Raw genomic sequence first — 22,443 nt, forward strand, 5'->3', positions numbered from 1 at the left:
ATAGTTAAATAAGTCTCTGCGAGAAGGATACTCTGTTTCATCATGGTATTATTTATCAACCAGACATTATTTATCAATCACGTATGCGTCTGAATCCAAGAGTAGTTTACATGCCTCTAGTGATATTCTCGCCATATGGTCCCTAATTTACTGATAAAGGATTATGATGCAATGATTTGGTGAGTCACGTTCTTGTTTTGAATCTCTTGGGGCTCCCATTTATCTCACTGTGGTACGCAAATTAAGTAAACGTATTTGCTTGCTTACAAGACAAAGAGAAAAGAAACAAAAATGAAGATAAAACAATAATAATTCACAAATTCCAATAATTTCAGAATAGCATCGATCTTCATTGCTATGTTACAACTGTCAATATTGGTTCAAACATGAAAAAGAAAAGGAAAATATCTTGGTAAGGAATTAGAGCGTCTGGAAAATTGGGTATTAGTTGGTCTTCTCCATGTAGCTCAGTTAATGGTAGCTCTTGATTGAAATCTTCGCTTGGGCACCTCCTTGAATATATACAAAAATGAGTTCTGAACCAGGCTTTAGTACTCTATTCCACTGAGGAAGCTCATATGTGTTCTTCTCTGGGCATGGACTGAGCCCCCACAATGATCCTGAAAGGTTTTCAACTACCAACTTGAGATCTGTGATTGGATTTTGAGATGTGCTCTTCACCGCCACCTTGTGCTTGTAGTAAGTTGTTGGACCAATTGTCCATGTTGAAATTATGGAGTGCAAGAATATGACTGGTGCACCTGCAAGAAATGTCACTTTTTTATTTTCTGAGTATTGTATAAACATGCATTGCAAAATTTCAAAAGAAAAGCAAAAAGGAACTGTTTGATGGTCATAGTGCACTTAAAAAGTATTCCCCCATAGCTGGTGAAGAAAAATTATCTATGGAAAGATTAAGATCTTGCTATTATCAAGTTATTCATCTGATTTTGGTTTGATATTCTGGTACATATTTGGGATAAGAACCTGGAAGAGTTAAACAGATCATTGAATTCTAATGACTTTATTAATTATCCTCATTTGTTTTGTTTTTTTCCTTTTTAATTCTCTGTGGTGGGTAGAGGGGTGCTCAATTTCTAGCACAAGAAGAAACATGGAAGTGCAATGTCAAATTGCTAACCTGGAGCTTTATTGTAGGGGTGTGAAGATTGTGGAGCTTTGTGGTTTGGTGCTGATGGTTGTGGGCGACGGGAAGCTGCAGGATACAAATGCGATTAATTGTGGTAAGTTTTCAATAGTTGTGAACCAACAATCGAACTTCATTTCAGTTTTTCTAATGCTTTAAAGTATAGTTACCAACCTGGAGGCTTCTGGTATGGTGTTGGTGATCTATGATGATAAGAACCTGAAGTTTAAAGCCGACATTACTAATTATATGACCGGACAAGATTGGAAATCTTAAGTAGAGCTTGAGATTTTGTAAAAGTTTACCTGAATAGCCCGAGAGGGACTGCAATTTGCAGAAGAGTCCTATAAGAGGAGCTGAACCAGAGATTGTTGGCTCAGTTTGTTCATAGTTGGACCTGTCATCACTGAAATCATCAGTTTTGCTGGGACCTCCCACAAGGCCACCGTGGATAATGTTGGGATTTGCCTGAGGGCGGCGATACCAAGTCTCAAATCCTTCTAAACAACTAACAGCAGAATGAAGGACTGAAATAGGGGCAATGGAGGCGCCTCTGTGGTGAACGTGGATTGGGTAGTTTTGTCCATAACCAACTAAGTAGCTGATAGCCTTGGGATTTTTACCAAGAATGTAATCAGCCTGTAGAATGCAGTATCATGAAATCGGTTAGAATTCTGAAATCTATCAATTAAATCAAGACTATCACAATTACAGCATCAACCCCTTGAAATATTTCCTTTTTCTTTCTTAAAAAATAGTAGAAGGTGAAAATGAGCATAATTTTTGCTCAAATAATAGTTCAGGCCACCTGTTGAAATGGACATACCTGTGATTTTGCAAATGATAGGATATCTGATGGCTGAACTTGACCTTCAGGACATGTTAATACAGCTTTTTTCTCAGAAAGATAATCGGAGTACATGGCAAGTAAGAAAGCAGCTGATGAGGCGTATTGCAGATTATTCCATTCACGAACATAGATCAGGCCTCCTGGATAACATTATCGAAACAAACAAATATTTACTAACAAATCAGCATTTAGACATACCATTTATGGAAAATTCAACAGAGTTGTACTGACCAGGAGTCAGGGCTACATCGTATCCATCATTCTTTTGCAAACAAGCACAGGTAAAGTAATCTGCTTTAGCCTGGTACTGTTTCAATATCGGAGTGTGTGATCCACCAGCTCCATCTAGGAGAATCTACACATAAAAAATGCAAGACCTTACCTGAATAATTAAACCAATCATTGCAACAAATTTTAAAAGTATTTGTTTTTCTTATTGAAACTAGGACATCTCCAACTACTGTAATTACCTTGGTCAGAAGGATTTGAACACCAGCATACTTGTTGTCCCAAGAAAATTCCCTGACTGCCCATCCAGTTCCACCCAAAGACACCGCGTTGTCCACCACATATTTTAAGTAGTACTCGTCATTAGTTGCTCGGTAGAGCCATGCAGCAGCCCACAGAAGCTCATCCTAGTACATCATGAACAAAGTTGATTTGAGAAAATTTATAAGTTGAACAAGTGGTAGGAAATGCAGGTCAGGAATATTATCACCGACCGAATAACCAGATGATGTGTAGAATGCTTGAGCGTTTGGGATGGAATCATCATACAAACCTCTGAAGGTATCCGCAAATGAGAATAGCTGCAATATTTCAAGAATTCCCAGTTAAACAGTCTACCAAAAAAAAAGGAAAGAAATCCTCTCTTTACACACGAACTCAAGGGCAAAGCTATATTTGGCGAAGGGTGGTTAGTTGAACACTGAAAAATTAAATATTTAAGGCCTTATTGAAATTCATGACTTCACCACTGTACACACATTTATATGTACATATTAAGGTGCACCTGTTTTGCATGCACTAAAAGGAGGGTAGAGTAGGAAGAGTCGTAAGGTTTGAATGCAATAGACGCAGCAGCCAAAGCAGCAGCAGCTTCACCAGCAAGGTCAGAACCTGGGTGGCTGGGATCAAGTTTGTAAGCAGTTCTTGGGGTTGTCATGTCTTCTGCTCTCTCCCAACAATAGTGATCAGAATCTCCATCTCCGACCTGAAATTTCAACTAATACTTTAGACATGAAAAATACAAAAGATAAGGCATCTCGGATGTTCGAATTGTTTACAAAAGTTTCAAATAATGTCGATATATGTTACTACTATATAAAATTTTGTAAAAACTATAGTTTCTAATAGATTGTTCCTGATGAAGTTAACCTTTTACCAGCAATGAATATGAAAACTCAAAATGTCAAATAATGATACACCGGTTAAATGAAAATGGGTAATGTGCAAGTGATGTACAATGAATTCCAAAAAATGAAAAGGGATAAAAAAAGTGTCCCCAATATAAAAAATTTCCTTTTTAGTTAGTCGAAGAAGAATGATATTTTTTATATTTAGTAACAAGTTAACTTTAAAATACTCATTTTATCCTTAATGACAAATAATTTATAGTCACACAAATATCTATGGCTTATTTAGACCACAAGTTTCAAAGGTTTTCTTTTTTCTTAAATTCCGACGGTCAGGCTGTGCGCATATTGTTATTTCACATGGGTGTGTTCGGTACGAAGGTTTTCCGAAAAATATTTTTTTTTTGATAAACACAAGTTATTTAAAAATGAAAAAATTACATCCTATTGGAACTAGAGGAAAACAAGTTACAGAAGTGGACATTGATTGTGTCCTATCCATCCTCCAACATACCTCATCTTCAGCCCCACCTCCATAGCCCCATCCCCATCCCCACCAACCCCCACACACCTTACCCTACCCCCACCTAACTATAGTATTTGTGTAGGTCATATACAAATGCTTTTAGGATAATATTTTTTGCTTACGTAGTGAAAACAAGAAAATAGGAAAGAAACCATTTATTTTGCGGGAAAACATTTTTCATTTAAAATATGTTCCTTCATAACGAATACAACCCTAGTCGTAACAATATCATAATTAGGTAGAAAAAATCGGCCGGTCCTTCCTGAAGCAGGTAACCAAACTATTGCAAATATTTCTATCTACCAAGATATATAGAGAACAAGCAATTGAATGTAGTTGGTGTAGAGAAGAAGAATTAATACAATTACCTGAGCCCAGAGGACATTGGGCTGAGTATGGGACTTGATGAAGTAATTAGTACCCCATTTAATGGCAGCCAAGGTATTCCCCATCTGATTAAGGTCTACAATTTCCTTCCTGTAGTCAACAGCACTCCACGCTAGCATTGTCACACTATATGCCATAGGCAATCCAAATTTTACATGATCTCCTGCATCATAGTACCCTCCCACCAAGTTCACCTGCATGCCCATATCAACCATAGTTTTACAAAATTAAACAAATTTTACCAATCACATACTCAAATTAAGCTTCCAAATCTTCACTTAATTCCTACCTATACGTCCTTGCAAAATATGGAACGAAATCAATAACCTATACTCATCATTAAAAAGACTAGATATATACTGGTTCATTGTTAACATACATCAAAGTGGTTTTAAGTATTTGTTGAATACTATGAAAAAACACCTAAAAAGCAATGAAAGGATTTAAGAGAGATGAACTTACCCCTTGGAGAAAACCATCCTTGAGACCTGAATCGCCACGCCATTTGACACGTTGATTCGGAGGCAATTTTCCAGACCTCTGCGCCTCAAAGAAGAGCAAAGTCTTGTCCATGGCATCTCCATAGTCAAAAGTAGCCACTGCCTCCAAAGCCAGTAGGCCAACTAACAATACAGCAATAACTTGAAACTTTGATGCTATTCCCATTATTCTTCTCCTTCTTTCTCTAATATAGGAATTAGAATCAAAGAAGGTAATAATATAGAAAGAACTATATGCATGGAGATATATATAGATGGGGTCCGTGATATGGGATTTTGTTTCTATAATTATGAATGGGCAGCATTAAGGTGGTAGCCTACACGTTCGTAGACTAATAACTTGGTTTAAGCTCGCCACGTCTTCTTGCCTTATATTCTCATTACATGATTGACGCGTTGGGAAGATTTGTACGTGCATCTCACCTCTATCAATGATCATGTGGAATCTTCATAAATGATTATTTATATTGGACATTATTTTTTCGTTTTTCTTTCAAGGATTGTTAGGTTTTTTGAGGTTGACTTGAAATATTGCACATAAAATATTTCTCTGACTACACAGATTTTAAATATTCTCGTACAGTTTCGTAAAATATTGCGAGAACTCCTTAGATATTTTTAGTTTTTCCTTTATTTGTTTGCTCACCCTACCACTAGGCAGTAGGGGTGGGCACAGTTTGGGCCAATCCGAAATTCGAATTTTTTAAATATTTGGTTTGGATATTTGGATTATGGATGGGACTTCGGGTTTTATTTTTAAAATTCATGGATTTCGGATTGGATATTGATTTAGTACTATGGATTTTTGGATATCCGAAAATCCGAAATTTTTATACCTTTTATCTAGCCCTACTTATATCATATGTGTCAAGTACTCATAAGTCTAGTTTCTAAAGGTCCAATAGATTAGTATCTACGGCCATACCCATTAAAATATTAAATCTAATATACAATTCTCTACGAAATCAAATATACTATAAGGTTTTCTTACTTCTCAAGTCTCAAAAGACTCATGATAGTGTCAACCACAACAGAGTTCTTTGTTATTTTTCTAGATGACTACTTAGATTTTATTTTGTTCATTTCTACTTTTTCAGAATGCTTTTATTTGGTATGGATTTACTATGTTGGACATGACTTGGATTTGTTAATCCTAATTTGAACTAGAAGAATTTTTTTACTGAACAATTAAGATTTAGATTTACCTCTATGGAACTAACACATGAATTTCGTTCCTAATAAGTTTGTCTTAAGTCTCAAGAGTCAAATCCGAAAATCCGAAATATCCAAACTGAATAATCTGAAACCGAACTTAAAATATCCAATTCAATCCGAACTTATTTGGATTGGATTTGGATTTTAATTTCTTCAATCCGAAAATCGAATATCCAAACCGAAAATTTCATATCCAATCCGATGGCCCGAACGCCCACCCCTACTAGGCAGTAGCAATAGGTGGTTTTTAGAGTTGGGATTTCTTTTTCTTTTTTTTAAAAAACAAATTTTCCCAAATTGTGCTTGGTTTAAAAAGCTCTTCTTTATTATTCATGTTTTCTCCTAAATTGTGCATTATTTCAATTTTGATCCTCTTATTATTGTGCACCACATTTAACCTTTAATCAGCTTAGATATATAAATTTTGAAGCTAATAGAAAGTTAAAACTAAAGGAATAATTATCAAAAATTTAGTAAGAAAGTGTAGACACATAAAATTTATTGGGTCTAATGTGATGACCCGCCACTTCATCATGCTATCTAGGTGCCACTTGACACACATCTTTGCCATGTAAGATGCTTACCTAAGAGGAAGACTAGCACTTAAGGGAAGGTATTAGACAAATACGAGAATTTCCCTTAAAAGATCCTAGAATCCTATGAATTTGCTAGGAAAGTCCATGAAACTTTCTTGCCATATAGAGAATTCTAGAAATAGGAATGAGTAAATTCTCTAATAGGTCCCTCATGTATTGTGAATTATCTATAAATATCACTTTTGTTTCTTTTAGGACTACAATATCACCCAACTATTACTATATACTAAACACACAAAACTCTTCTTCTCTCTTAGTTGGCATGCCATATCACATAAATTCTATTTTTTTTAAAATAACTTTATTTAACTCATCTCAACTCCACTTAACTCAACCTAACCCAAACCCTTAACCATCCAACTCATGTCTTATACCCATTTAATCCGGTTAGAAAACATCATAGAAGAATAACTTTTATACCCGATTTTGATTTTTTTTGCATTTTGCACCCTTAACGTATACTCCCTTTTATGATTTGCACATATGCACGATAATCTCTATATTTTCTTAGAAAATCATAAAAGACTTAGTTTGTTTTATTATTTACGAGGGTAAATATTTTATCCATTTTTCACTACTGACACTACTAATAGTTGGGGAAGTGCTAGCTGGGGAACAAATTAAACAGTTTGCATATCTAAATGTAAAGACAAAATTGGTACAAAAGTTGTTCACTAGCCATTTTTTTAAATTTATCTTTCAAAATAATCATTATTACTATTGAAGTTTCAGATTTTTAGATGAAACTACAAGATATTTACCGTGTAATTTCATCGCTATATATTACATTACTTTTCAGTTACAATGATTGGAATTTTATCCGACAAAGTAGACATTTAATTTGGTGCATGCACCAAATGAGGTAAAAACTTATCTCCACTATTAAAACAATAAATGTAAATTGATTTCTTATGTTGTTACAAAATCATAAAAGACATACTCTTGTAAATAATAAAACAAAATAAGTCTTTTTTGGTTTTATAAGAAAATACTAATATTAGAGTGCATATCGATATATATATATATATATATAGGATAAGGTGCAAATCATAAAAGGAGTATACATTGAGGGTCAAAATGCAAAAAATCCAAAACCGGGAATAAAAGTTACGCTTCTTTGATATTTTCTAACCGGGTTAAATGGGTATAAGACAAGAGTTGGTTGGTTTATGGGTTTGGCTTGGGTTGAGTTGAGTTAAATGAATTTGATGAATTAAATAAATTTATTATTAAAAAAAATAAAATTTTATGTGACATGGCATGCCAATTAGGAGAGAAGGAAGGTTTTGTATTTTTAGTATATTCTAAGGAAAATAGTGACAGTTGAGTGATATTCTAGTCCTAAAAGAAACAAAAGTGATATTTGGAAGCAATTAACAATAAACGGGTGACCGTTTAGGGAATATACTCAAATACTAGGAACTTACTTGTAAATATGGTGGGACATGTGTAACAATAATTATTTACCCATTAGCCCCTAGATGACTAGTATAAATAAGGAGCCATTCATTTGTAAATACATCAAACAAATCTTCTAAGTCTTGAGTAATATAAAAGCTTTCTTTGGTACTTCTCTTGGTTCTTTCTTCAATTTAACATTCCCTTAGCAATCTAATGTTGAAAAGGCTTAATTGAGCTTGCAAGATCATGAAAGATTCGTGAGTGAGCTATCAAATGCCACACGTGTGCTTAGTTGAAGTCTAAGTCTGTAACAACGACGTATCAGTGCAAAGATCGATACTAGTGGAATGGAAAACGAGCAAAGAGACATTAACACTGCTAACACTGCCAACGTTGGGAAGGATGATTGGAAGAACCACCAAAAGGGGAGGAAAAACCATAAGAGGAATAAAGAAATGTTGTTTGATGATGGAAGTGAAACACTGACATCCCACCCACCTTCGGCCACTGAGGTGAGTGATGACGAACGGAAGGAACTACCTACAAACATCACGCCTGGAGTAGAGTGGATCGTAAGGGTTGGCACAACGAGTCAGGCCATGGAGATTTTCGGTAAACGTTTGAACAAGGTCGACGGCAAGTTCAAGACTCTTGAAGACTTCACCCTTGAGGAGAATGAAAACATCTGGAAAGAGTTGGAGGGGCTCAAGCATATGGAACTGAAGATGAGGGAAACCATCACTCCCTTGGACTTCATGCTCATGGAAGCATTGAACATGATTGAGACCATGAAGGCCAAGATGGAGGCCCTCGAGGGGCAGATTGAAGCTGAAGGATCTGCGACATCTGGCAATGATAGGAAGGCCAAGGTTGAGGCTACCAAGCCACCAATGTTCACAGGTGATCGTGATCTAAAAGAGGTGGATAATTTCTTTTAGCATTTGGAGAATTACTTTAACTACAACAAGGTGAAGAGTGATAAGAACAAGATCAACGTCATCGTGTTATACCTCACTAAGATGTCCATGTTATTGTGGAAACGAAAGAAGTCCGAGATGGAGAAGGGGCTTTACACCATGGACACATGAGAGCAATTTCGGGTCGAGTTTCAAAGGGCTTTCTTCCCCAACAACGGCATCTATGAGGCGAAGCACAAGTTTCAAGAGTTGAAGTAAACAAGAAGGATAAGTATATACGTGAGTTCACCTCTCTCACACTTAAGATTCTCGACCTCACAGACGAAGACATGTTATTCCACTTTATGGACAGGTCACAAAATTGGGCCAAGATAGAGTTAAAACGTGATAGGTTAGTACCATTGAGGAAGCCATCGTTCGTGCTGAAGCATTGATGGAGTTTAGGCATGACACAAGCATAACAAAGGCAAGGGCAAGGAGATAAGGAGTAGCCATACCAAATGGAGAGGAAATCATGGCAAAGGCAAGAACAGCAACTGCACCGCAAGAGTCATGATGCCAACAAGTATGATGCCTAGAAGTTTGGATGCCAAAGTTATGTTGAGAGGAAAATGCATGCCACTAAGGGAGATGGTTGCTACATATGCGGAGGGCCACATGGCTATACAAGCTGCCCTAAAATGAAAACCCTGAGTTCCATGTCACGTGAACGAAAGGAAAAAGAGACACAGGAGCAAGGGAAAGGTTTGGGGCATGACACAGCTGGGCATGATTGGACGATGCGGTGCTATCATAAAATAAATAGGGAAGCCGAAAGAATACAACACATCGTAGGTGAACATCAGCATCAATGGACGACCCGTTCGTGCTATGGTCGACTCAGGTGCAATGACTAAGTTCATGTTCGAGGCAGAAACAAAAAGTTAGAGTTAAGGCTCAGTCAAAGAAACAACCTCCTCAAGAAAGTCAATGTATCAATAATTCTTGTGTGCAAATGGGTAGTGGAGTAAGCATCACGTTGGGCAAGTGGAAAGGTAAAACTGACTTCACTGTCACTCCTCTAGATATCCTTAACACAATTTTGGGAAATAGTTCTTCTAGAAGTGTCGTACTATGATCGATCCCTACCACCAATTAGTCTTGGTTATGGAGCGAGAAAGATCTTGTATGGTGCCTATGTTTAAGATACCACAGGTGGAAGGACAAACACAATTATCATCCACACAACTTGTGAAGGGCCTTAAGAAGGAGGAGGAGACATTCATATCCACCATTGCATGCTTAGGAGAAACAATAGTTCTCAAGGAGCATTTCTACCATACATAGCGAAGGCACTTGAAGAAAACAAGGACGTGATGCCTGAGAAGATACCAAGGCACTTTCTTTCTACGCGTGAAGTGGATCATAAGATCAAGTTGGAGCCTAGAGCCAAGCCACCCACATATGTCACATACTGCATGGCTCCGCCCCAGGAGAGGACCTAAGGAAGCAATTGAAGGAGTTTTTAGAAGTCTGTCACATCCGCCCATCTAAAGAACCCAATGGAGCGCAAATTTTGTTTCAAAAGAACAAGGATGGGTTATCACACTTATGCATAGACTATCGGGCGCTCAACAAAGTGACAGTAAAGAACATATACTCTATTTCACTTATTGCTAACTTGTCTGATAGACTTGGACAGGACAAGTACTTTACCAAGGTGGATCTTAAAAAAAGTTGCTACTAGGTGCGCGTAGAAAAGGCAGATGTGCCAAAGACAGCATATGTGACTATATGGAGCCTATGAATGGTTGGTGATCCCCTTCATCTTAACTAATACACCCGCTACATGTTGCACAGTGATGAATATGATATTCCATCCCTATGTCACGACCCAACCCCGTAGGCCGTGACTAGTGCCCGAGCTGGGCGCCCGAACACACTCATCCAATCTGAATCACATACAGATAACGTATACGGGCACAAATATCACACGCTGCCTCACATTATATCAAACTGTCTCAGACACATTTCAAACGCAACCAAATATGTACGTTTATATCAAAAAGCCGACAAGGCTATCAAATGGCGCAACGGCCCAAAACATATACAAATGCATGCCGACAAGGCTGCCATGGCAAATGGGATCATACAAACACACCTGTACAGAAGTAGGCACAACCCACATATATGTCTACAGACCTCTAAACAGACCAACCGAATCATATGGCGGGACAGGGCCCCGCCGTACTCCTGAACAAATATATACATATGCAAAGAACGAATATATACCAAAATATAGGCTCCGGAATAAGAGGAGCACTCCAAACAGCAGAAGAGGGTGTCCTAAACTGGTGGATCACCAAACTGTGCGTCTGTACCTGCGGGCATGAAACGCAGCCCCCGAAGGAAGGGGGTCAGTACGAAATATGTACTGAGTATGCAAAGCAGAAGATACAGAAAACAAATCTGAGACATAAACGAAATAGAAGTACAGAAAATAAGTGCAAGCCCAAAATATCAAAATGTTTACTTTCAAAATATAAGTCATCCATAGGGTATAGAAGAATATGGTCGCCCGCTCGTCGATGGCGCCATAACACCAGAAGGTTTCAAATCTCCGTATCCCCGTCACATATCACAACACAGCATAACGCCATACCCAGCATAACACCAAATATAAGCGGAAACACAGCATAACACCGGAGTATATCAAAGTGCGCACGACAACAGAACCGGCCCGGGACTCGGCGAAAGATATAACAAAACGCACGAGCAGAGTCGTGAGTAACCATATGCATAAAAATTAATACCATGGACTCTATTATGAGCAAAATGACCATACTTGAAAGTTGACATAGTAGGCATACCAAATTCTTTAAAACCAAACTTTTATGCAACATTTGAGAATCAATTATTCCGTAAACATAAGGATTCCTATTTCATCACATCAAACTCACGAATCCCAAGAAATATATATATACTTATATAAGAGTCATCGCATACTCGGATTTCGGATTTAGATTTTCCTCAAAGCTAATGACAAAGCCTATTTATAACTAAGACATGCCAAAAAAAAAAGGAAGGTTTGAGCTTTACATACCTCGTACGCACTCCAAGCTAGCCCAACTAAAGCTAATCCCAATCTACGCCTCGGGCTCCCCAAGGTCTACAAGTACGCCAACGAATATCAATCATTAGCCATGGGCACTTAAGCAATTTATTCCAAACTAACACTAAATTCTATAGAAATTTGGGCAGCATTTCCCCTGTAAATAGGCCACCCCGAGAATTTAACTCGGCCAAAATCAACAACAACAACAACAATAACCAACCTAGCAACTCCAATGACCAATCTGAAAGGCAATATAACATTAATAACTCCCTTTCACAACATTCAACAACATTCATAACATTCAATGGACGGCTTACATTCAAGCCACATTATCGCTCATACATTCACTTACCAACCCGAATCTTTACCAACAATATTCAAGGACAATTTAAACAATTTACATAATATTTCCAACAATCCAACAATTTCTCCAAATTACCTGAAAACAGCCCCCAAACCCGAGAACCTCACTATAACACACTCCTCATTTTCAAATCATGATTTGTGTAAACAATCCACACTATAACGATAGCATTCTCATAAATATAAAATTTACATCAAACGTACAATAACCCTCAAACCAGCCCCTACAATTACAACATCCATCTTGAGTCATTAAACGCTCATTTCCAAACTAGAATTCATGACGACAACTAATAAAACACTAAGAGATATTAATTCATCCTTTGCCACACATTAGAGGCTATATACGGCCACACACCCACATACACATTTAGATGGTTTTCATTTATTTCTTCACCCTACAACAATCAAACATGCTACATAGAATTTATTCATCAACTCAATCACAACAACCATTTACACGACCACCTCCAACTTACAATATTTCACAAATTTCCTCCATTTTAGCATACTACAACATGCATAAAACACTTATAACACATAAAACACGATCAAATCTTACCTCTTTCCTTCAACTCCACAAATGGGCTAGGGTTTGCAATTGACACAACGAAAGGGCGGATGACCCGAACAACACTTCCACGCTACTTAGAGACCTCAAAATAGAGGGTTTATACTAAGGAAATAATTTTGGGTTGGCTAGTTTTGGATTTGGTTTTCCCATGTTCTTGGCCGAGAGAGGTGCTTGGTGTGGCCTTCAACTTTCTTGATTTTTCTAAGTCTTGAAATGGGGAAAAGATGACTACTTGGTCATCTTTTAGGCTCATATAGTTGTTGTCCAAGTGTCCTTGGTGTTACACCCCGCGTTTTCAGAGCAGGAGTATGACATTTACCTCACCGTAGTAAGGGAGTGTCGGAGACGTCCCATAATGTTTTGAAAAGCACAAGCCATGGAAAGTACGTAACAACGAAGAAAGAGGGTGAATTACGATCTCGTAAGTCGTAATCGGGAAAGAGTATTTTGAAACACGAGAACATGATCATTATTAGTATAATAAGTGATAAATATCATGTATGGAGAGTTTCGGAATATTTCGAGATCGAGCAAATTGAAGAAAATAAGTTCGATGAAAATTTGAGAAATGCTGGAAGGATTTTTAGTCAACTTTGGAGGGGTATATCTCCATGTATAGTTGGAGTTTTAAGGCGTTTCAAAAGCCTAAAATGCAGTTCGTCGAGTCTAGTTTATAATGTAACAAACCGCTCGTTGATAGGACCTCGGAGGAGAGAATTATAGACGTTACAAACTGAACTGTCGCGCAGAAACAGCACTGCTACAGCACTGCTACAGCACCGCTACAGTACTGCAGCAGTACTGTAGCTACAGTACGCCGACCCAATTTAATATAAAAGGGGCAAAAATCCATTTTTCTTCATCACAAATATGCTCCAATGTTCCAAAACATTCCAGAAAAATCAGCAAGAAAAAGGGCCCTTAAATCCCACATAAAAGTGAGGATTTTGGGCGAAATTTCAAGCTACGAAGTACTAATCGAAGTCCGGGCAACGCATAGTCACAAATATGATTTCATTTTGGAGTTGGAGTGGCTTGGAAACAAGTAAATGTTGAAGATTTGGCTACCTTCATGAAAAACAAGGTATGAATTTGTTGAATCTCTTTCTCTATCAATATGAATTAAGAAATAATGGCAAGAACAAGGTGATAGTTTGTTGTATTGATGTTGTTAATTTGTGGGTTGAGATTTGAAGAGAAATTGGACGAAATATACATATATCTATCTTGTAGGATGTTGGGGATGTTATTATTGATGTTGTTAGTACTAATTTCAACTTCTTTACGGAAATAAAGTTATTAAATAGTTGTATCACAAGTGGGTTGGTTGAGAAATTTGGAAAATAGTGTGTGGGTTGTTTTATGGCATATGTTGGTGTTGGAAATGATATTACGACTATTGGTATGATGTCGTTGGAATATATACTATAAGGTTGTTATCGTGTTCATTGGAGTCGGAAGGTTTTGAAGAAGGTAATAAATTGAAATCATGCATCTTGGATGAAATATGTGAATTGCTAGTGCGATTGTTGATTATGTTAATAGTTTGGCCGGGTTTGAATTCCCGGATTGTGTTGGTTGAGAATTTGGCTATGTTGAATGTTGACGATGGTATATTTACAGAGGAAATGCTGCCGAAATTTCGGTAGCCAAGTGTTTCCTTAAGATTTCAACTCTAAGTATACTAATGAGAGTTTTGGTAAAAACGACCAATTTGCAGATTTTGACGAAATTGTGACGTGAATTTGGAATAGCAAAAGGAGCGGAAAGAGGTATGTAAGGCTTCACTCTTCTTTCTATGGCATGTCTTAGATGTAATAAGTCGGGTACGAGCCTCGGGGACAACCCTAGTCCCCGGAATCCGCACCTAAAGCTTTCCACTTTTTGTTCAATAGAATTGAACTAGAAAGTGTACAAATGATGGAAAAACCTCTTAAAACCTTAGAACTTGCATAAGTGGGACCCGATTACCCTAGAACTCTCACAAGTAATGACATGACATGTAATATATGTAAATAATATATGTCACCCCATCCGGCCCGAGGTGGGCCCGCTACTCTCGGATTTTTCCTTACAGTCTTGCTTGACTTACTTAAAGTGAATCCAAAGGGAACTTTTATCCCGATTTCGTTACCAAATGATAAGTACTGTGACTCCTCTAACGAGGGCACTTCCATGACGATAATGATAATAATGATGTTAGATAAGAGAATATGCCTATGATACGTACTACCGGAACGACTCTATGACTAAGATGACTAAGCTAAGTATCTTATGTAAACATGAAAATGATAAACTAATTTTTGAATATTATTTATATTTCCTAGCTATGACTTTATTTTCTAAAAGATTTCAAAGTCTATGAACTGTCATCTATGATGCCCCGATTTCATTCTACGTTTACTTTAATATTATTCCCCGTTGATAGTCTCACCTTAAAATACTCGTTCCTTCAAGGTGAGACGAAGCGATCACGAGTATTCTATAATGTAATCGGAGGTTACCGACTTTACGTCACTCCGATGACTACATGATGCTTCTTTGGGCTCTCATGCGTGCATATGAGATATATGTTTATAGGATACGTAAATGCATATAAGACATGTAAATGTATGTAGGATATGCGTATATATTTTTAAAATATGCACGTGACGAAAGAGCTAGAGCGCTATAGACGCTGATGTACCTACATGACACACGTATATGTATATGATAAAAGAGCTAGAGCGCTACAGACGTTGATATATGTACATGATATATGCATATGTATACGGGGAAAATGGAGGTAAGGGCAGAGCGTTATGAACGCATATCCACCTGATCAGTTGGCATTACATGATATGATATCGTCCCGGACGCGGGATGCCCGGACGCGGGATGTGTATATTTATGGTTAAATGGATCGGTTGCCGACGCCTCGGCAATATGAGATGTCCTATTTTATATGTATATGTATATGAACAAGCAAAGATTCTTAAAGGAAAGCTAAGTACGCATAGCACCTGCCAAGGGTATATATATATACAGGTTATGTTTCTACCTCAGGACATGTGCTATTATTCTCTTATGTCGTTATTTCCGTTTTATACTTTCCGTATGCTACTATTCATGCCTTACATACTCGGTACACTATTCGTACTGACGTCCCTTCTTGTGGACGCTGCGTTTCATGCCGCGCAGGTCAGCAGACAGGCGGATTTGATACTTAGAAGCTCTACCAGCAGTGTTGACAGTGCTCCAGTTATTCCGGAGCCTCACTTCTGCGGTACTATTTTGTGTATGTATATTCGGGCACGGCAGCACCCGGCCCTTTCTATGTATAAGTGTACTATGTCTAGAGGCTCGTAGACAATTATGTACAGTCAGTTAAGTACAGTTAGATATATGGTGTTTTGGCATGTTAATGTTGATGTATAAGTGATAACGAAGTTTATTAGTCTATGTTCAGAATGACGCCGCTAATGTTAATGTTCAAAAAAAAAATGGCTCTCTTTACATGGCTTGCTAAGAGGTAAAGGTAAAACGATAGACAAGGGGCGCTCGGTACAAGTATCGGGTACTCGTCACGGCCCCTAGACGGGTCGTGACACTTGGCCCCCACATGGAGTGGACCAATTAAAATTGGCCACAAAATGTGTGAGACTAATTTAAGGACCACACGGCCAAGGGCCTCATTTTGCATGAATTTTAACTTTCAACAATATTTCATTTGGTCCCAAATTTTCCTAGGTGTTCCATGCCATCAATTTCATGAACAACTTATATCTTAAGACAAAATCAAAAGTCAAAAGTCCCGAATTTATGTCCCGGAATGGTCTTGGCCCTAACTTATTATAGTTAATCCGGGTTGTCCCAAAGTATAAAAATACGGGACGTAACATCCTCCCCCCCCTTAAGAACATTCGTCCTCGAATGTTGGATTAATCCTACGGGTCTTACCAAAAATTTGGGGGAGTTTCTTTTATAGCCATCACATACAAGTCATTCGCAAATCAACATAGTCAGATAAAGGATTTGGATTACCTGTAGGTACCGGAAATAGGTGAGGATACTGTTTCTTCATCTGCTCCTCAGCTTCCCAGGTCATTTCTTCTCGGTTATTATTCTGCCACAGCACTTTAACCGAAGCCACATCTTTATTCCGCAATTTTCTTACCTGACGATCCAATATGGCTATAGGCTGCTCATCATAAGATAGCTCCTCTGTGACCTGTATATCACCTGTAGGAAAGATTCTGGAAGGGTCACCAATATACTTACAAAGCATAGAAACATGGAATACCGGGTGTACCGCCCCCAAATCAGGTGGCGGATCCAATTCATAGGCCATCTTGCCTATTTTACGAATGATCTGATAAGGCCCAATATATCTCGGACGGAGCTTTCCTTTCTTGCCAAATCTCATAACACCTTTCATAGGTGACACTTTCAGGAACACCCAATCGCCAATCTGGAACTCTAACGGTCGACGTCGTTTATCAGCGTAAGATTTCTGTCGACTCTGGGCCGCTAACAGTCGCTCCCGAATCAGTTTCACTTTATCGACTGCCTGTTGGACCACATCTGGACCAATTAATTGAAGTTTACCCACGTCAAACCAACCGATCGGAGATCTGCATTTCCTGCCATACAAAGCCTCATATGGTGCCATCTGAATACTGGAGTGGTAACTGTTGTTATAAGAAAATTCAACAAGCGGCAAATGATCATCCCAGCTACCCCTGAAATCAATAACACAGGCACGCAGCATATCTTCCAATGTCTGGATAGTGCGCTCGGCCTGCCCGTCGGACTGAGGATGAAATGCTGTACTCAGACTCACCTGGGTCCCCAATCCCTCCTGAAATGATCTCCAGAATTTAGCTGTAAACTGGGCACCTTTGTCGGAGATAACAGACACTGGAACTCCGTGAAGTCTCACAATCTCCTTAATATATAGCCTGGCATAATCTTCAGCTGAGTATGTAGTCCGAACTGGAAGAAAATGGGCTGATTTTGTTAGCCGATCAACGATAACCCATATGGAGTCGTACCTCCGTGGAGTGCGAGGCAAGCCTACAATAAAATCCATATTAATGATTTCCCACTTCCACGTCGGAATCTCCATCTCCTGCAATAACCCACCGGGCTTCTGATGTTCAATCTTCACCTGCTGACAATTTGGGCACTGGGCAACGAACTCTGCTATATCCTTTTTCATACCGTCCCACCAATACAGGCATCTAAGATCATGATACATCTTCGTCGACCCTGGATGAACAGAATATCTGGCATAATCTGCCTCGCCCATAACCTGTCGCCGCAGTCCCGCAACGTCAGGTACACATAATCTGCCCCCGTATAATAATACTCCATCGGATGTAATCTCAAACGGGGTCTTCTCCTTTTCACGGGCTGCGTCTCTGTACTGTATCAGAACAGGATCCTCATACTGACGTCGCTTTATCTCACCCAGAATAGAGGATTCGACCACTCCTCGAACAGAAATCCCAACAACTCCAGAATCGGCCAAGCGGACTCCAAGACTAGCCAGCTGATGGATATCGCGAACCATTTCTTTCTTTTCTGAAGGCGTGTCCGCTAAACTGCCCATGGACTTACGGCTGAGTGCATCTGCCACAACATTAGCTTTCCCTGGATGGTATAGAATATCAACATCATAATCTTTCAGCAACTCTAACCACCGTCTCTGCCGCAAGTTCAGCTCCTTTTGCTTGAAGATGTACTGGAGGCTCTTATGATCTATATAAATATCAACGTGAACCCCATATAAATAATGTCTCCACATCTTCAAGGCATGAATCACCGCGGCTAGCTCCAAATCGTGAGTGGGATAATTTCTCTCGTGCTTTTTGAGCTGCCGGGAAGCATAAGCTATAACCCTACCGTGCTGCATCAATACATACCCCAAACCCATACCAGAGGCATCACAATAAATAACATACCCATCTGGACCTTCAGGAAGAGTCAGGACTGGAGCTGTAGTCAACTTTTCTTTCAGCAACTGGAAGCTACGCTCGCAAGCATCAGACCACTGAAACTTAGTTCCCTTCTGAGTCATCCTTGTCAAAGGCGCTGAAATTGAAGCAAATCCCTCTACAAATCTCCGGTAATAATCGGCCAATCCCAGGAAGCTACACACCTCCGTAGGCGTCGTAGGTCTAGGCCAACTCTTTACGGCCTCGATCTTCTGGGTATCCACTCGGATGCCATCCGCTCCAATAATATGCCCCAGGAATGCTACTGAAGACAGCCAGAATTCACATTTAGAAAATTTAGCATATAAATTCTGGTGCCGGAGTGTGCCAAGTACCGTCCTCAAATGATCTGCATGCTCTGCTTCTGATCGTGAATAAACCAAAATGTCATCAATAAATACGATCACGAACATATCAAGAAACGGCCGGAATACCCGATTCATCAAATCCATGAATACCGCTGGAGCATTAGTCAGCCCAAAAGACATCACTCTGAATTCATAATGCCCGTAACGGGTCCTGAATGCTGTCTTAGGAATATCCGCCTCTCGTACCCGCACCTGATGATAGCCTGACCGCAGGTCTATCTTCGAAAAACACCTGGCACCCTGCAACTGATCAAACAAATCATCAATCCTAGGGAGGGGGTATTTATTCTTGATGGTTCCCTTATTCAGCTGTCTGTAATCAATACACATCCGCAGCGAGCCGTCTTTCTTTCTGACAAATAACACCGGAGCTCCCCAGGGAGATGTACTGGGCCGAATAAAGCCCTTCTCTAATAAATTCTCAGCTGCTCCTTTAATTCCTTCAATTCAGCAGGTGCCATTCTGTACGGAGGAATAGATATAGGCTGAGTATCTGGCAACAGATCAATAGCAAACTCTATCTCCCGCTCGGGGGGAAGACCTGGAAGCTCGTATGGGAATACATCGAAGAATTCATTAACCACTGGGACTGATTGAAGAGTCGGTGCCTCTGCCTCTAAATCATGTACACGGACCAGATGATAAATATAGCCCTTCCTGATCATTTTTTTGCCTTGAGGTATGAAATAAACTTACCCCTCGGCGATGCTGTATTACCTGCCCACTCTACAACTGGTTCACCTGGAAATTGAAAACGGACTACCTTCTTTTGACAGTCAACATTAGCATAACAAGAAGCTAGCCAATCCATACCCATAATAACGTCGAACTCAATCATATCAAGCTCTACCAAATCTGCCTTGGTGCAGCGGCCACAAATAATTACCGAGCAACCTCGATAAATCTGTCTGGCTACAACAGAGTCCCCTACTGGTGTAGCTACCTCAAAAGGCTCTATCGGCTCAGATTCTATCCCAATTTTATTAGCAACAAGTGGAGCGATATACGATAAAGTAGAACCAGGATCAATCAGCGCATATACAGATCGGGAGAAAATCAGTAAGGTACCTGTAACAACATTTGGCGAAGCCTCCTGATCCTGACGGGTAGCCAATGCATATATGCGGTTCGATAGACCGCTAGAACTTGAAACACTGCCACGGCCTCGACCGCGGCTCGCCGGTGCCAGCAAACCTCGCCCCACAGGGCGCATAGCTGAGGGAGTAGAAGATGACCCAGCGGCTGATCTCGTCGGCTGAACTGTATCACCAGAACCACTCGCCATCGGATAATCACGCATAACATGGCCCTGACGGCCGCAAGTAAAACAGGCTCCGGTAGCCCGATAGCACTCCCCTGGGTGCGATCTCCCGCAATAAGAACAACGTGGCCTAGATGGTCTGGACTGGCTGGGACCCCTGGCTGTCTGCGACCTGATGCCCTGGAACTCTGACCGGCCCCAGATGGTCCTGTACTGTCAAATCATCTACCGGCGGACTGTGTACCCCGGCCTGATGGAGGAGGATATCTACCTGACTGCTGCGACTGAGGCTGCCCGCCTCGAAAATCTCCCGAATATCCCGCAGATCTGGCCCTCTTGGGCGGTCTCCTGTCACGATCTCTACCCGACCGGTCCTCCATACCCTGCGCGTGAGCCTGTAATCGGGCGATGTCCATATCAGTCTGTGAGGCCACCGCCATGCAGCTGTCAACCAAGTAGCGGTCCAATCCCATCACGTACCGGTGCATCCGGTCAGCCATATCAGCCACTATAGCAGGTGCATATCGAGCCAAAGAATCAAACTCTAAATTATACTCACGAACACTCCGACCTCTCTGCTGCAGCTGTAAATATCTATCAACCCACGCCCGTCGTAACTCCGAGGGCAAAACGTGGCGGAGAAAAGCGGCCACAAACTCATCCCAAGTAGCTGGGGGAGCACCCTCACCTCTGGACAGCTCCCAAGACTCATACCAATTAGTCGCAACATCTCGTAATCTGTGCGAGGCTAACTCAACGGACTCGGTCTCTGAAGCCCTGACCAGTCCCAATGAGCGCCTCATCCCCTGAATGAAGTCATGGGGGTCCTCCTCGGGCTTAGACCCGAAAAACTCTGGGGGACCACATGTTAGAAAAAACCGAACCCTCAGGCTATCACGCCTGTCATCATCATTATCACCTCTTAGCCCGCGTCTACGAGCCTGTCCCGCTACCAAAGTAGTCAATAACTGCACTGCCTCCCTCAACGTCCTATCCTCCGCCCCTGGCTGAGGAGCTGGAGGCTCGGGCGCTGGAGCCTCTGGAGCTAATAGTGAAGCCGCCCCCTGATCCATAGTGGCAGCGGCTGGTGCTCCAGACTCCTCTGATGATGATGACGTAGCAGAGTCTGTTGGCCGGGGTGCAGTATCACGCATAATCTGAGCAATGGTCCGAGTAACTTTCTGAGCCCGGCTAGTCTCTCCGGCCGCTACTGACTTGCCCTTCTCGGAAGTTGTCGCCTTTTTCGGAGGCATCACTGAAAAACACAACAATCGGTCAGAAAAGAGTCATCCTAATAGTACAACTCTATCGCACGATCTAAGATTCAAAGAAAGGTAACACCCTAAATGTCCTGTAGCTTCCTGTTTATAGATGTGGTGCACAACACACCGATAAACAAGACTCTACGAGACACGGCCTGTAGACATTCCGAGGACAAACCGCTCTGATACCACTTCTGTCACGACCCAACCCCGTAGGCCGTGACTAGTGCCCGAGCTGGGCGCCCGAACACACTCATCCAATCTGAATCACATACAGATAACGTATACGGGCACAAATATCACACGCTGCCTCACATTATATCAAACTGTCTCAGACACATTTCAAACGCAACCAAATATGTACGTTTATATCAAAAAGCCGACAAGGCTATCAAATGGCGCAACGGCCCAAAACATATACAAATGCATGCCGACAAGGCTGCCATGGCAAATGGGATCATACAAACACACCTGTACAGAAGTAGGCACAACCCACATATATGTCTACAGACCTCTAAACAGACCAACCGAATCATATGGCGGGACAGGGCCCCGCCGTACTCCTGAACAAATATATACATATGCAAAGAACGAATATATACCAAAATATAGGCTCCGGAATAAGAGGAGCACTCCAAACAGCAGAAGA

At 40.4% G+C, this 22,443-nt stretch overlaps 1 protein-coding gene across 1 annotated transcript; it reads right to left on the minus strand.

The window, feature by feature from the left end:
- Positions 1 to 292: 292 nt before the first annotated feature.
- Positions 293 to 5,158, minus strand: LOC132624964 (endoglucanase 5). Its single transcript, XM_060339722.1, has 11 exons — positions 4,728 to 5,158; positions 4,247 to 4,459; positions 3,010 to 3,210; positions 2,720 to 2,806; positions 2,468 to 2,632; positions 2,229 to 2,352; positions 1,974 to 2,137; positions 1,453 to 1,786; positions 1,322 to 1,366; positions 1,142 to 1,216; positions 293 to 761 (listed from the first exon to the last, which is right to left on the minus strand). Exons 1-11 carry the CDS (start codon positions 4,929 to 4,931, stop codon positions 472 to 474), a joined length of 1,902 nt encoding a protein of 633 aa, XP_060195705.1. The 5' UTR covers positions 4,932 to 5,158; the 3' UTR covers positions 293 to 471.
- Between the last annotated feature and the right edge of the window lie 17,285 nt (positions 5,159 to 22,443).

The sequence above is a fragment of the Lycium barbarum genome, chromosome 12 (genome assembly GCF_019175385.1).
Source record: "Lycium barbarum isolate Lr01 chromosome 12, ASM1917538v2, whole genome shotgun sequence".
NCBI lineage: Eukaryota > Viridiplantae > Streptophyta > Magnoliopsida > Solanales > Solanaceae > Lycium > Lycium barbarum.